The sequence below is a fragment of the Nicotiana tabacum genome, chromosome 1, assembly GCF_000715075.1.
Source record: "Nicotiana tabacum cultivar K326 chromosome 1, ASM71507v2, whole genome shotgun sequence".
Taxonomy (NCBI): domain Eukaryota; kingdom Viridiplantae; phylum Streptophyta; class Magnoliopsida; order Solanales; family Solanaceae; genus Nicotiana; species Nicotiana tabacum.
Window position 1 is genome coordinate 184,701,385 of NC_134080.1, and position 15,516 is coordinate 184,716,900.

At 37.5% G+C, this 15,516-nt stretch overlaps 1 protein-coding gene across 1 annotated transcript; it reads right to left on the reverse strand.

Moving 5' to 3' along the window:
• Positions 1–183: 183 nt before the first annotated feature.
• LOC107764166 (ATPase GET3A) lies at positions 184–9,993 on the reverse strand. Its single transcript, XM_075255201.1, has 7 exons — positions 9,479–9,993; positions 9,173–9,297; positions 2,535–2,685; positions 2,218–2,328; positions 1,002–1,140; positions 775–890; positions 184–612 (listed from the first exon to the last, which is right to left on the reverse strand). The coding sequence occupies exons 1-7, from the start codon at positions 9,740–9,742 to the stop codon at positions 430–432; spliced, it is 1,089 nt and encodes a 362-aa protein (XP_075111302.1). The 5' UTR covers positions 9,743–9,993; the 3' UTR covers positions 184–429.
• Between the last annotated feature and the right edge of the window lie 5,523 nt (positions 9,994–15,516).

The following is a 15,516-nucleotide window of genomic DNA, read 5'->3' on the forward strand; positions in this document are numbered from 1 at the left end:
AGAATACTGCTTTCATATAACAGGAGTCATTGGTTAACTTCAAATACAATACTTAGTATCTAATCTAATTAACATGAACATCTTTTTCCAAGGTAAAGGATTTAGAAGCTATTGATCAGAGATCTTTAGTTACATCTTAGTCATCCATACAAGACTAGAATATAAACTTCCCAACTGACAATGGCTGGCATCCATCAAAGTCCACTTGAAGAGACATTACAATGGTCAAATTTACTTCATGAAATATTATGACATGATTTATTGTCTTCTTGAAGGTTACATAAGAACTTCCCTTTTTAAAAAATTTTAAAAAGAAATTCTACAATGGTTGTCTAAAAAAAATGATTTTTATGACGCTGTTTCCTAAAAATAAAAATAAAAATAAATAAAATTGAAGGAAACAAAATGGCCTCCCTCCGCAAGGTCTTCTTACATTATAACTTCTTGTTGGCCTGCTCTAAGTTTTTCCAACTCTTCTTCAGCATCTTTCAACTGTTCTTTCAATGTGGCTATTCTCATTTCCAGCTCTTCCACTGAACCTCGAATGAGAGAAGGTTGATACGGTGTCAGAAAGTGATGTGAAAATGCTTTCAGAGCTTCAACACCACAAACCTATCAAAATGTGATAAACATCAGTTATCAGACTGGAAATTCTTTGTTTCTTGAATAGATATATGATAAGTTTTTTCTTCCATAGAAGACACAACTCATTTCTTTTTTCTTTTTTGGGGGGTGGGGTGGATATCCAGGATATCTACAACAGCATCTTCAAACCTCTTGCGGCAGCAAAGGCAACTTGGTAATATTGAAGTCGTCATACAACATGTAGAATTGGTCCAAGTACTTTTGTTGCATACGCCTCCTAGCCTTTAGCAGCTTCGATTCAACAACTAAAAACAATCACAAGTTCCAAGAATCAAATTTTCCCTCGTAGAAGAACAGCCATCAGATAAAAAAGTGAAACAATCAACTATTCTACAGAAAAAGTATGAGACTGGTACCTTCTTCATCGAAAAGCACTTGGTTAATTATAATGTTATGTGTATCAATCTCGAATTTAGTGAGTTCCTGAACAAGTCTTTCAGTCTCATATAGAGAGAGGAATTCAGGAATGCAAACACAAACGAATGTCGTCAAGTCCTGTGAAAACAAGTAGTGTTAATGATCATGATGGCTTGAAAGCACTCCAAAAGGTGCAAGTAAACAAAAAAAAAAAAAAAAGAAGGAAATTTATTCAGCCATTCAGTAAGATTATCTGTAAGGAATTTTCCCCTGCTTTTCCCAGGACAAGTAATAGTTTTGCAGAAGCCAACAAATGGATTACCAGGGAACAGCAACAGACTACTCCACCTCCACAATTAAAACTAAAAGGCAAGGAGCACATATGCGTTGTGTTGTAAAGAAACTGCTCAGATAAATAGTTGCTAGAACCACTAACGAACTGTTCAAACTAAGTTTCTGCGAAAATGCAAGTGTTTGCAAAGAGGAAAAGAATGGGAACTAGACAGCACATCAGTTACATATCTGGCTTTCTGCAATTATGCGACTTCTAAAGCTATGGTGAATACTTCTAATGTGCTATTCAGGAATAGCAAAGGAATCTTCTTAACAGCAGATGCCAGCAGCAGCAGATGGAGGAAATTCACGACTAGTCCTTAATCCCATTACTTCAGTTTTCAGTTAATATCGCACCCCCTTATAGTTATGGTCACGCAACTACAGAGACATTCATGCGAAAGTTGGAAAATTTCCAGTTCTTGTTCAAGCTAAATAGAACCTCTTCTGCCACTGCCAACCCCCTTCATCAAAACAACACATTGAGAAGAAAGCTACATTTTGGTGGTTTTTCTTCTTTCAAATTTTTATTTTTTTTTTTTTTTTGTGGGGGGAGGGGTGTGGGGGGGGGGCCTACGGGCAGGAGTAGAAAAAAATGCAAAAGAAACGATACAAATGCTCAGTCATACAGAATTCTAGTGCTAATTGCTAAAGTCTCATTGACAAGTGTCACTACTTTCGCTTAAGTAGTGCGGCTACAATTAAATCTACCACAGCTTCCAGATTTTGTTGATGCTGCTTATTCAAACTTTTCACCAGTTTTCCCAGGTCCAAAAATAAGATTCCCTGTACTTCACTAATTATTTACACTATGGTCCAGCAATCACAACATAAAAACAACTTCTTCATTATAAGGACGACCATTTCAAGGTAAAATCTTACTGGATCCTTGAACTGTCTGTTCACTTGTTCAATTATATCTTTCATGCCTTCAAGCTTGCCTAGGATTGCATCCTCACCAAATTCAGTGTCAACACCAAAGATTCGACTCATCTGCAATAGGCACGTGATCTTTTAGTAAATTCTATCTGGCAGATGAAGATGAACGATCTTTTTGGGAACATTTCCAAATGATCCTTATCTAGCAAAAGTAGCAACCCCCCCCCCCCCCACCCCCCCAAAAAAAAATCATCATATTAGAGGCTCAAAGGGAAGAAAATAGGAAAAGAAGTTTTTTCGGGCAAGGGGAAGGGATTTACCTGACTTATTACACCGCCAAATTTATTCCTCAAACTCATAACTTTGTCAAGCCCCTTCTCTAGTGTCGATGGGAATTGTAATAACCGGAGAGTATGTCCAGTTGGAGCTGTATCAAACACTATGACAGAATAGTCCATTGTTTGCACCAATCTAGAAAGAAACAAATGCAAATGAACTTAAGTCTAACTGAAAAGAAAACACACCAGAAATATTAGCAAAAGCCCAGCACATTTCATGGCCTCGAGAGAATCTACCAAATAGTAGCATCTAAGTACTATGAATGTACCATAAGTAAATGAATGTTAGGAACAGGGCATGTTGAAAACATCTATAGTGATCAATAATTTTTTTAAAAGTCTATAGTGATAAATAATTTGGAGTTACCGAAAAAGAAAATAATTTTGGAATCCAATTTCGGACCTAGTGCAACTACAAAGCTTTTTAATAAATACTATAAATTACCCCCAAGACCTTAACCTCCTAGGACCATAATATCTTTATCCGCCTCAGAAGAAAGTGAAAGACAGTTTAATCCCGAAGATTTTCCAGCACAGACTCCAAACACTAGTTCAATATCATTAAACCATTCCAAATACTGTTAAGAAAACAAGACTGAGAGATACAGTAACCAAGAAATTTGAAGCATCCAATTTAGTAACTTAGGTAAAATATGCTACTAAATTTTTCTCCTCCCTCATATTTTGAATTTCTTTTGGGTGTCATAAATGCATCATGTCTGATCTGGAACAAGAAAGGAAACATCTTATGCGAAATCCAAAGGGAATAGTTATCGACTTTACTTTTGGGAGTCTAGTGGCAAGTTTGGGTGCTGAATTATGGGCAAGAAGTTGGGATTAAAACAGGAAAAAAGAACATTGAGAAATGCAGGAAAAATAATAAAGAAAATGAGGCTCCAGGATGTTGATGACCACTGATCACTGATGTAGTGGCGAGGGTATCTTAACATGATGGATGTGGAATTTAATGGTTCATGATTGATAGCAGATTGAGAATATGCTAGAATCCCCAATAAAAGAAAATTTCAACAAACATATAGCATGTTCAATATCAGTCCCAGATCCCTTAGGTAAGAAACTTATGCTTAGGGTTACATAACTCAAACCCATGGGAGTTGCAACAGAAGAATTATCCACAAGTCGCTTTTCTTTTATCGGTTACCCATCCGCATCTGAAAGATTCAATAGCCTGTTCGCTACTGCAGTTAGAGATGGTGAACTTTTCTCTTGTGAACCTGGCCATTTACTCTCTGACCATTTCTCCTTGACATTGATTGTCGTATCATGAAAAAACTACCAACATGTCCACTTTTACTAAAAAATTCCAATTAAATCATAATTTGTCTGATAAGGAACTAAATCATGAAAATTATTAATTTACCAACTTTATATTTCATGTCATCATTCCCCACCCCAGCAAGTACAAACGAGACCGACTTAGACGAGACTTCTTATGGCATGGGAAAGCAGAAAAACAAAAATGCACTTGGTTGAAATTGTCAAGAGTTCCAGCATCGGAAGAAAAAAGGGACTGAGTGTCAACAACTTGAGGTTGCGACACAAGAGTTTATCATTTAAGTACTGGAGGTTCAACAAAAACCAAGATTGTCAGTGGTTATCCAGATGAATTTTTGTATTGCGGATTACTGGCACTAATCCAGCCACAGGGTCACATTGGATTGCTCTCCATTGACAATTATCGGCAGGTTTCAGAATATGGTGAACCGAAAGCTGGAGATGGCCAAAAAATGTTTTTGCAGGATAATGGATAGAGAACACCCCTCTGAAGATAATATTTCCAGATTTTTTTTCTCAAAAGGTAAAGGTAATACATCCAGATTTATATCGCTTTGTAATTGCAGACTGCAGAGGTGACGTATATGGATCAGATTTAGAAGAAATCTCCAAGTTTTGGAATTGTAAAGATTAACCCAATTTTTCAGAAAGTTCTGTAAATGATAATATACCTTTTGGTTATATGGAGTAGAGAAAAGGCAGCAGTAACAGTAAAGTCACTGCAAATAATTTAGAAGGCTAAAGGAGCTAAATTCTGAACCTGATACGCTGGTAGATAAAGAATGCAACTTTACTGTTTAATCCTGTTACAACTTGCTAACAAATGCAGGTAGGATGACAGGCAGCAGCTCTGGAATAGGTTCTCGAAATCTAATGCTCCCTTAAAAGTGTCTTGCTTTGGATGGCTAGTACGTGTGGCATGTCTTCCTCAATACAATCTGCAGAACAGTGTTTCATTATGGGTAAAAGATGTTTGTGTTAACAATGTGTGGAAGCCCCATACGTATGTTGTTTAATCTTTTTCGAGTTCAGTGGGTCATGCCAAGTACCTTGAAAGAAGCTATAATCAGTTGGCAATGGCAGAAGTTAATAAGACATTTTAAAGCCCTCTGGTTTACAACTCTCATGAGCATATTATGGACAGTTTGGAAGGCCAAGAACTACAAATAATATGAAGATCAGAGGCACTTTATAGCTAGTTATATAACTGCTTAAGATCATTAACCCTTTGGCATAATATGAAAAACGGTCATGGTTCTGAAAGTTTCATTGAGTTCACTGATTCTCTGCATCACGAAAGGAGTTTAAATCCTATATTTTTGCAAAGATAAAGAACTTTCTTGGGGCTGGTAGTTTGTGAATAGAATTACTTCACATAAAGAATATGACAATTTATTTTTCATCAACTATCAGCTATTAGAAACTAAGTTGCTTGGACATAGGTGTGGTGTCCGACACGGGTGTTGATCTAGAGGTCGGATTCTTCGAGACGTAAATTCTAATATCCCGGGATACGGATCCTAGTACGGATACGTGTGCCCGGATCCGGCTAAAAATAATTCAAAAAATAAAAATATAAAATATCTCTAGATAATGAGAAATTTTGTGGAATACTAACGTATAACTTGTAAAGTGTGGATTTTTTTTTATTCTCAAGTTGTAGATAAGTAAATGATTGATTTCTAGATAAAGTATTCTATTTTCTTCAAATTTACCCTAGTTTTGGTTCTGATTTCGGGAATCAAATTGTTTCTCGTCTCAATTTTTTCCGACCATCGTGGTCAAAGTACCCAAAATTGTTTGACCAGATTCGGCACGGATCCCATTCCCACACCCATACTAGTACATGTCGATACGGGTGCGGCACCTAAAATGCCGTGTCGGAGCAACTTAGATTAGAAACCATGCCTTATGTCTACAAAGTCAAATGCTGATTTTTTCAATTAACAACAAAAATATTTGTTTTTTATAACCGAGAAAACCCCAAGGGCTAGTTGGCGCACAGTTCGAAACTTGTTCCACCTCCTCAACCTCGGTTTCTTTGTCAATTAAATTAATATATGATATTATGAAAGACAATGCTATCTAAGGCTGGTATCCAATACTCATTTTCCTCATATAAAGCTCGCTTGTATTTATGTCATATCTTCATGACACTTATCTTCATGTTCCAAAAATTATTTCATTAATTTCTAACTTTCACTTAATTATGCTTTATGTGATAATTGTCCATTTGGTGGAAATTGGTGTTATTATCTCCCTCTTTCAGCCATTTAATATGAGATTTCTTTTCCTAAGCACTGACAATTCATCTGAACTTCTCTTTTGTTTCTTCTCCCACAAGTTCCTCATCTTCAAAAAGATTATCTAAGTTGTCCTTTCCTTTCAAGGAATTCAATTCATGCATGAGATTAGCAATTTTAAGTGTCCACCCCATCATACACCTTCCAGTTTCAAATCTTGAGATCCTTCTTCAACAGTTCTAGCTTAAAAGACAATTTAAAGCTCGGTCCCCATTGACAGCATACCCGTCCCACAAGTCATCAAATCCATGAAACCATCTTTTTGAAATCAAATATTTTTTTAAACCAAAGGGCAATAACCCCTATCTATTCAGCCACTATTTAGTGAAAGACGACAGTGTATGATAAAAGTTTTGACCGCCCTACTGGATGGAAAGATATCTCTTGCCAATCGCTTGATGTTAACTTTACCAATGCATAATGTTGTTATTCTTTTCTCCAAGTAAAGCTTGCACCTCGGAGTGCCAAATCAATGATAGCAACAATTTTGCATGAACTCGAAGAAGTCGTTGGTTACATGTTCCACTATTTGTCAACCACTTCTTTCTTCGAGAAATCTGGTAGCATAGCAATTCCCTGCATTCACGCATTAAACTGCCATAGTTGCCGGCGTTGCTGCCTACTTCATAATTTATCTCCTATAGAACTTGTATACTGTTCTTCACTCCATGTCTACGCGGATAAAGCCCATTCTAAACTTCTCCAATCACTCTGACACAACAAGATAAACCTAGTGACGTCAGTATCTCCTCAAGAAAGTAGATTACCTTTTTATCCCATTAAAATAAATATACCATCTGCCACAAAAATTTTGCATACAATACGAGTCACATGTTCTGTAATTCCTATCATCTTTTCTGGCCTGGAACCACCTGCAAGCAAACATCAGGTGACCTTCACTGTTTTATTGCTCGTTTAACGACCCCCTCATTTAGGGATCATTTAAACCACTAGTGTTCCACATCATAAATTTTAGAAGCGTATTGGTATAAATTAAAATGCATATTTCCCTTCCCCTTTCTTTCATTTCCCCCTAGTTTTCTATCATAGTTCATAGTTGAAACAAGGTGGCTAGGTCCAAATCTTCCTTACCTATCTGATATGGAATCAGCATCCCTTTTATCATTGCTTACCTTACTCTGCCTTTTCCTTAGTTCTGCATGACAAATCTATTGTTACGCTCTAAAGGCTTGTAAAGGAGATTACTTTTCTGATATGGAATCAGCATTCCTTCTAACATTGCTTACCTTCCTTGCCCTTCCTTTTCCTCAATTCTGCACTAAAATTTATTGTTTCGCTCTCAAAGCTTGTAAAGGAAACATCTAAACTGCACATAATGTCTATACAAGAATCCTTACTTATCTAGATGTATATGCGCATCTGTACAAAAACAAACACGGCTAATGTTCAGGAAAAGGTTCCTTTTGTTCAGCCAAATTTTTAGTATTTATTTTTCTATATGGTAATGGGAGGAAAAACATTCTAATTGCATACAATCTAAGGAAAGGATGTAACGTTTTTAGATGGTGTTGCTTATGAAAATTATATGGAGAAGATGTGAACCACCTAGTATTGCATTGATTTTGCTTCGGAGTTGCGGAGATTATGCAGTATTCAGTATAAAATGGTGGATAATTCCATCAAATCTATTGAAGTCGTGGAAGTGTTACCTAGTTCTGTTGCGAAAATGCTTATATCTTAAAAATTAAGATAATTGGAATCTGGAAAAAGAAGTGACTGATGACAAATCCATTTTGTATTTTTTGGGGGTATTGTGGAGAGAGAGGAAAAGGAGAGTCTTCGAAGGGATCAAGAGTACTATGTCGCAGGTTAAAAGTTCTCTTATTCTCTTGTATTTTTTGGATTAAAATGGAAATATCGACAAGCCTAAATAGTTGGTTAGATTTTTGGGAAGTTTGATATGCTTGTAAGTTAACGCCATCTTTTCGTACTATTAACAAAATCATTTGACTTATCCCAAAAAGAACAAACAAAGAAACATTAGATCTGTAGCCACAATTTGCACCTCATGGTATTGAAGGTGATAACTAATGCCCTAATTAGAAACATTAGATCCCTCATTTCCTCATTCTGAAATGTGCATTAAAAACTTAAACAGTACCTGAAACAGACATCTTTTTACCACCACCAGTTATTTCTCTGTAATCCAGATAAGAAAGGGAGAACCAATATGTAAGAATAGTCCACATTCTAGTTCACCCCTTGAAAATTTAGAGTTAAAAAGTTCAGCCGAATTGAGTTTATTAAATGGTACAATAATCTAGCCGAATTCCTGAATTTCTAAAGTCAGTTGATGCTGTAATAACTACCAAGAAAATAGAACCTGATCATTCAAATTTGTAACAACTTATGAGCAACTACCAATTGTAATAACTGCTGTCTTCCTTTTCAAGTTGCTTTTTTGCCAAATAACTACAGAAGTCCAAGGAACCATTCGAGTTTAGTTACTAAGTTCCAGCTTAACCTAAAATCTAATGCCATAACTGGAATTAATATGGAAAATTAGCTAACTTCTTTCATTCCGCGTTTATAGTGATAGCATCCAAAGAACCACTTTTCATGGCATATCATACAATAGATAAATCCCATCTCATTTATCCTCATTTAATAATTCAGTGCTAAGACAAGAGGGGTTGCTCTTATGGTAAGCAACCTCCACTTCCAACCAAGAGGTTGTGAGTTCGAGTCACCCCAAGAGCAAGGTGGGGAGTTCTTGGAGGGAAGGATGCCGAGAGTCTATTTGGAAACAGCCTCTCTACCCAGGGTAGGGTAAGGTCTGCGTACATACTACCCAGACCTCACTAGTGGGATTATACTGGGTTGTTGTTGTTGTTGTTGTTGTAATAATTCAGTGCTAATTCTTCTTGCATAGAAATCAAACAATGAGAAATGAAAGCAAGATCGTTAACACTTGATATAGGAAGTTCATAAACCGTGTTATTCTTTTGGGAGCGGAAGCCATATATGGGATTTAGCTGTCAGAAAGGAATTATCACTTACTTGAGCATCTCAGCAAAACTCATAGCTTCATCAATTCCAGGAATTGCATTCGCCAAATCAGACAGAAAATCGTCCATTCCATCTGAACCAATTGTCTCTTCATTCTCCACAGTTGGATCAACTTCCTAAAGAACAGAATTTCAGTCATAAAACCCTGACACCTTACAGTATATCCAAACATTAAATTCAGAATGCTACAAATTTGATAATCATAGTAGGTCAGACATTAGCCTATGGGTACAGTACATCAAGACCTACACACTACAAGAAATTGACAACATGGGGCAATGCAAGAAAATTAATTACCATAGCATACAAATTGGTGAAACCATTAACAAGGGTAGGAGCCTTTGTAAACCGCTGTTGAAAAGCATCACTGAGATTGTGAGCAGGGTCAGTGGATATGATGAGAACTGAGGATCTGACCTGTGAAAGTAAAATACCCAAAATGGAACTGCATGTTGTTTTCCCAACACCACCTTTTCCGCCTACAAATACCCACTTTAATGTATCTTGGTCTAGCACGTTCTTTACTGTTCCTTCTGGTAAATCTTGACCACTTGAAGCCATTGATACACACACGTTGGGTCTTTTTTATTTATTTTTTTCTTTCCCCCTATTTATTGGTGAGAGAGGGGAAAGAGAGAGAGAATCTAACTGATACGAGATCTTATGATTGATCCTTTTGTTGGCCAGCAGATCAGATTGCAAAAGTTTTTTATTGTTGGATATGTTTAGGTATTAGGCCCTCCATTGGAGGCTTAAACTGGAGTAAGACTTGGTAGGAGCAATGAAGAAAATAGTTTATGGAAAGATTGTCTGAGGTGTCAAAAGAATTAATGCAATAAAATATTAGGATTTTTTTCTTGATACAACAAAAAAATTTCCGAGGGCAAGTGACTGCAAGGTTCAACACTTCTTCTAATTTTTTTACTAAATACATATAGATAATAATAAAAATATTGAGTATAAAATAAATATACTATTAGCATTTGCCTGAGAAGCTCCTCCTTCTCTCTAACTTCTCTTCTTCTTATTTTTCATCTTCATTCTCAGAATCATGTCCCTGCACACCATAGACCCTTCCCTAATAGACATAACCATACCTCCAAAACCGCCAGATCCTACAATAGAGGCTAGTGCACCACTTAAGGAGAAATTTCCCTCCTTTAAAGAAACACTCATCTCCCCAGAACCAATTAATTTTTTGTATGATCAGCAGATTTCCTCTGCTCCTGTCACTAATGATTGCTATGAGAACACGCCAAATGCTCCTTTCCAGGATGATCCTCCAAACAACGACCAAGCAATTATTCTATCTTCAGAGGAGATGCAAAGGCTTTATGAGCCATGGAAATACTCTCTTATAATCAAATTATTTGGTAAGCGTATTCTCCATCAGTACCTCAAGAAAAAACTCCTTGAACATTGGAAGCCCACAGAACAATCCCCTCTCATTGATTTGGGTAACGATTTCTACATAGTTAAATTCTTCGAAGAAGTCAATTTGTCCAAAGCCCTTCACCAAGGTCCTTGGTTCATCAATGGCCACTACTTGTCTGTTAAGAAATGGGTCCCAAATTTCGTGGCCTCTAAGGAGAAACTACAAATCTCAGCTGTTTGGTTAAGACTACCACAACTCCCTACGGAGTTTTATGATAGCACCATTCTCGCAAGGATTGGTAACAAAATCGGCAAGCTCTTAAAAATATATGCTTGTACATCCGCTACTTAAAGGGGTAGATACGCTAGGTTATGCGTAGAGCTTCCTCTTGATTACCCAGTCCCTCCATTCATCATTATAGGTTCCCACAAACAACCAATACTTTATGAAGGTGAAAATTTTCTGTGCAGGGGTTGTGGTAGATTAGGACACACTAAATCTAAGTGTAACTATGTCTGCACGACCCCTCCCCCCTCTACTAACATTATCTCTCCTGAATCCTCTGATCCACTCCCAATCATTATCGAGGAGGACCAATGGAAGGTAGTTTCCTTCTCCAAACAAAGATCTCATCCCAGTAAAGGCAACCCTCATCCCAAAATCCCTACTAAGAAATCCGATTATTATGAAAACGTTAGTACCAAGGCTAAAACCTCCAATGTTAATACTGGAAAGTCTACCAACACGCAAAACTTCAAATATAGAGAAAAACCTTCTTCTAATACAAACCCTTCTCCTGCCTCTAAAAATTTTGTATTACGCACTGATAATAAATTCGACCTCCGTGACACGGTGGATGACAACACTCTGACACAACCCGTTACCAATAACAAAATTAGAATAAACCAGAAGAGACAAAATCGTTCTTTGACATTCTCTATGCAAAATCCGGTTTGCATGGATGATAGCTCTAGCCACATGGCAAAAAATAATATAGTAAATTGCCATCCCAGCCACTTGGCTTCCCCTAATGCCTCCAAATCACTTACCACCCACGGTTTTAAGGACAAACCTCTGGTGAGTAACACCATGCAAACCAATCTCTCCACTCCTCAACAAATGGCAGTCGATCTCTCTTCTCTCCAAAATGATAAAAACCCTACGTTATCCCTTCAGACTCCATGCAAGTGGATACCATATCTTCCATATCTATCAACCACGATACTATTACTCAAGTACCTCTCAATTATTCAGATTTCCATCACTCCTCACATCCTTGTAATGCCTCGTCTACCACTCCTCCTTCAAAGCAGGACAAACCTCTTCAGAATACCACGCACAAATCACCCTCAAATGGACAATCTGCCTCCACTCCCACCCCTCAACAATCCTCTCATCTACTCTTCCACCCCACTACCAATGAATCATCAACCCCAATCTTGGTTGGAAAGGGGGGATTCTGGGCCATGCAGCTTCTTTCAGTCTGGACATAGAGGGACATGAAGTAGTCATAATCCTCCAAAACTCCAACTTCTTAGCCCAACTGATCATGGAGGGAATGCAACTAGCGATGAACAACTTTGTCAACCAAACTTGGTTAACCAACATCCTAAATCCATTAGCTCCAAATGCCCCTCCAGCATTAATCCAAGCCATGCAGGCCCACTAGGGTCTCCCAGCTCACTTCAACCCAACATATGGGATCCAGCCTCTCCAAAATCTACCATTCTTCCCTCCACAGAATCAAGTGAACCCAATCTTCCTAGCCTGGCAAGCCGCGGACCAGGTTCAACAGGGAATAAACCCTGTGATACCACAAAACCAGGACAACCATGCTCCAATGGATGTCCAACCACCTCTCAACGCACAAAACCTGGGCAATCCAATGTCAGAGCAAGGGGAGGCAGCAGCAAGACCTTTAAGGGAATCTCGAATAGAGTTCAAAAGCCTCAGAGAAATAGCAATACTATTCTACAAGGAGAGGCAAGACAAGAAATTTATCATCAGCTGCCCATCAGCATTGTTCAAATGCTCGATGGACATCCGACCTCCCCTAAACCCTGCAGCAGGAAAATACGCAGTGGTGCTCAATCCCTCACTGAGGGAAGGCCCATCTTTACGGTTGGAGGAAACTTAAGGGAACCACAACAGACAATTTCTCCAAATGACACGCCCAATTAACTTCATAGTCTGGAACGTGAGAGGGGCGAATAATGCTAATTTTCGCATGAACTTCAGAGATATCATCAATACTCATAGACCTTGCCTAGTAGCTCTCTTAGAAACATGCATGCAGGATCATGTTTCTATCCAACACGACTTCAACTTTTCTGAGATGGTGGAAATTCCATCAGATGGTCGATTAGGTGGGATTGCCATCATGTGGATGCACAACATGATAACAATAGAAGAAGTGGTTAGGGATGATCAAGAACTGCATGCAATGATCAAGGTACTCCCTGATCATAACCCCTGGCTTTTAAGTACTGTTTACGCTAGTACAAATAGTTATAAATGTAAAAAATGTGGCATAACCTTACCACCATTTATAATAGTTATAAACTCCCTTGGCTAGTAACAGGCGATTTCAATGATGTTTTTTCTTCTTAGGAAAAATGGGGAGGTCGTTCTATTAATTTTAGAAAAACTACCAAGCTTTGGAATTTGGTTAATTATTGCGAACTTTTTGACCTTGGCTTTAAGGGTCCAAAATATACATGGACGAACTATAGGAAAAAGAAAAAAGGGCTCATTATGGAGTGACTCGATAGGTGCTTCATAAATGAGGGTTGGTTTAACCAATACCCTAATGCTATAGTGGATCACTTGCCAAGGACTTATAGTGATCATAACCCGTTATTAATAAAGCTCAACCCAAACTTTAGCTATCCTAAAGCTAGGAATTTCTGGCTTGAGAGTATGTGGTGTTATTATCCCCAATTTTCTCAACCTGTCAAAGACTGTTGGAATAATAGGTCTTTTGAGGAGGCCCTTCCCTTCTTCCAATATAAAGCCATGAAGTGGAATAAGGAGACTTTTGGTAATATTTTTAAAAGAAAGAGAACTTTACTAGCTAGAATCAAAGGTATTCAAACTTCCACTAATTACCCAACAACTCTTTTCTCCTCAACCTGGAAAATCAGCTTGTTAACGAGTATAATGATGTCCTTAGGTTAGAAGAGGATTTTTGGAAACTTAGATCTAGAATTAACTGGCTTAATAATGGAGAGGCTAACACAAAAAAATTCACATCTCCACCTTTATCCGTAGAAAATTCAATAAAATTTCTCACTTCAAAAACGATGAGGGCAACTGGATTGATGACCCCTCCGATATTAATAATCACACTTTATAATATTTTAGTAATATCTTCACCACTTCTCTCTCCACCTCGGATAGGATGGATATTATTAATTCCCCAAAAAGCTTTGATAATTTGAGCCTTGATTTTCTAGATACGCCTGTCACTAACCAAGAGATATCAAATGCCATCTTTTCTTTTAAACCAATGAAAGCCCCTGGTCCGGATGGCATTCACCCCATTTTTTATCAAAAATTTTGGCCAGTGATTGATGATTCTGTCACTACTTATGTTAAAAATATTTTTCATATGCAAATTATTCCTGAGAACATTAACTATACTCATCTTTGCTTAATTCCTAAAGTGCCTAATGCTGACCTCCTCCAAAATTTTCGACCAATAGGCCTTTGCAATACGATTTATAAAGTTGTCACTAAAATTGTTGCTAATAGAATAAAACCCCTCCTTCCCTAAATCATTAGATCTTTTCAATCTAGTTTTATTAAAAATAGAAGGGCTTGTGATAACAGTATCATCATCCAAGAGGTTATTAACAAATTCAGCAAGGTTAAGGGTTCTAAGCCTAACATGATTATCAAGCTAGACTTAGAAAAATTCTTCGATTATCTTGAGTGGTCCTTCATTTATAGAACTCTTGTTTACTTCAGATTTCCCCATAAAATAACTAAGCTCATAATGAATTGTATTACTACTAGTAATATTGCCATACTCGTCAATGACTCTCGTACTAATTATTTCAAGCCTACTAGGGGTATTCTCCAAGGAGACCCCCTTTCACCCTATATCTTTGTTCTTTATATTGAGATGCTTTCTCTTTTTATAAATCACCAAGTTGATCGTGCATTGTGGGACCCCATCAAGCTTAGTCCTAAAGGACCGGATCTATCTCATGTATTTTTCGCGGACGATCTTACGTTAATGGCCAAAGCCAATAACAAATCTTGTGAAGCCATTGCTAATACCCTATCCCTCTTTTGTAAACTTTCTGGACAAAAAATCAATTACAAAAAGTCTAAAATTATCTTTTCCACAAATTGCCTGCAATCCCTTCAGGAAAACATTTCCAAATCTCTTAATGTTTCTACAAGTAAACATTTTGGTAGGTACCTAGGTTTCCCTATTATTACCAATTCTCCTAAGCACACTGATTTCCTTTACATCTTGGATAACATGAGATCTAAACTCGCCAACTGGAAACTAAAATGCCTTAATCTAGCTGGAAGAGCAACTCTGATTCAATTTACTCTGAGCAACATCCCTTCTCATGTGATGCAATATTTCCTCCTTCCAAAAAAACCCTCAAATTTGTTGATCGTATTCAACGCAACTTCCTTTGGGGCTCTACATCCGAAAAAAGCATCTCCACTTAATTAGTTGGGATACAGTTACCACTCCTAAGGGGCTAGGGGGTATTGGATTAGTCAAAGCAAATGTTAAAAACTAAGTCATTCTTGCAAATCTCACTTAGCGCCTTTATAACAATACTACTGCCCCTTGGGCTAGGACCCTCACTAACCAATATTTGAATAGATATTCTCTAAAAAATGCCTCCTTTATTTGGAAAAACATAGTAAATGGGTGGAATGTTTGTAACAAAGGTTTGGCATGGAATATAGGTGATGGCAGTAGAGTTAGGTT

Excerpts from the sequence above, each read along its gene's own strand:
- LOC107764166 (XM_075255201.1), bottom strand. The coding sequence starts at position 9,742 with ATGGCTTCAAGTGGTCAAGATTTACCAGAAGGAACAGTAAAGAACGTG. Across the intron at positions 9,298-9,478 it reads TCACCAATTTGTATGCTATG|GAAGTTGATCCAACTGTGGA; the intron begins GTAATTAATTTT and ends TCTGTTCTTTAG. Across the intron at positions 613-774 it reads TGCCTTTGCTGCCGCAAGAG|GTTTGTGGTGTTGAAGCTCT; the intron begins GTTTGAAGATGC and ends ACATTTTGATAG.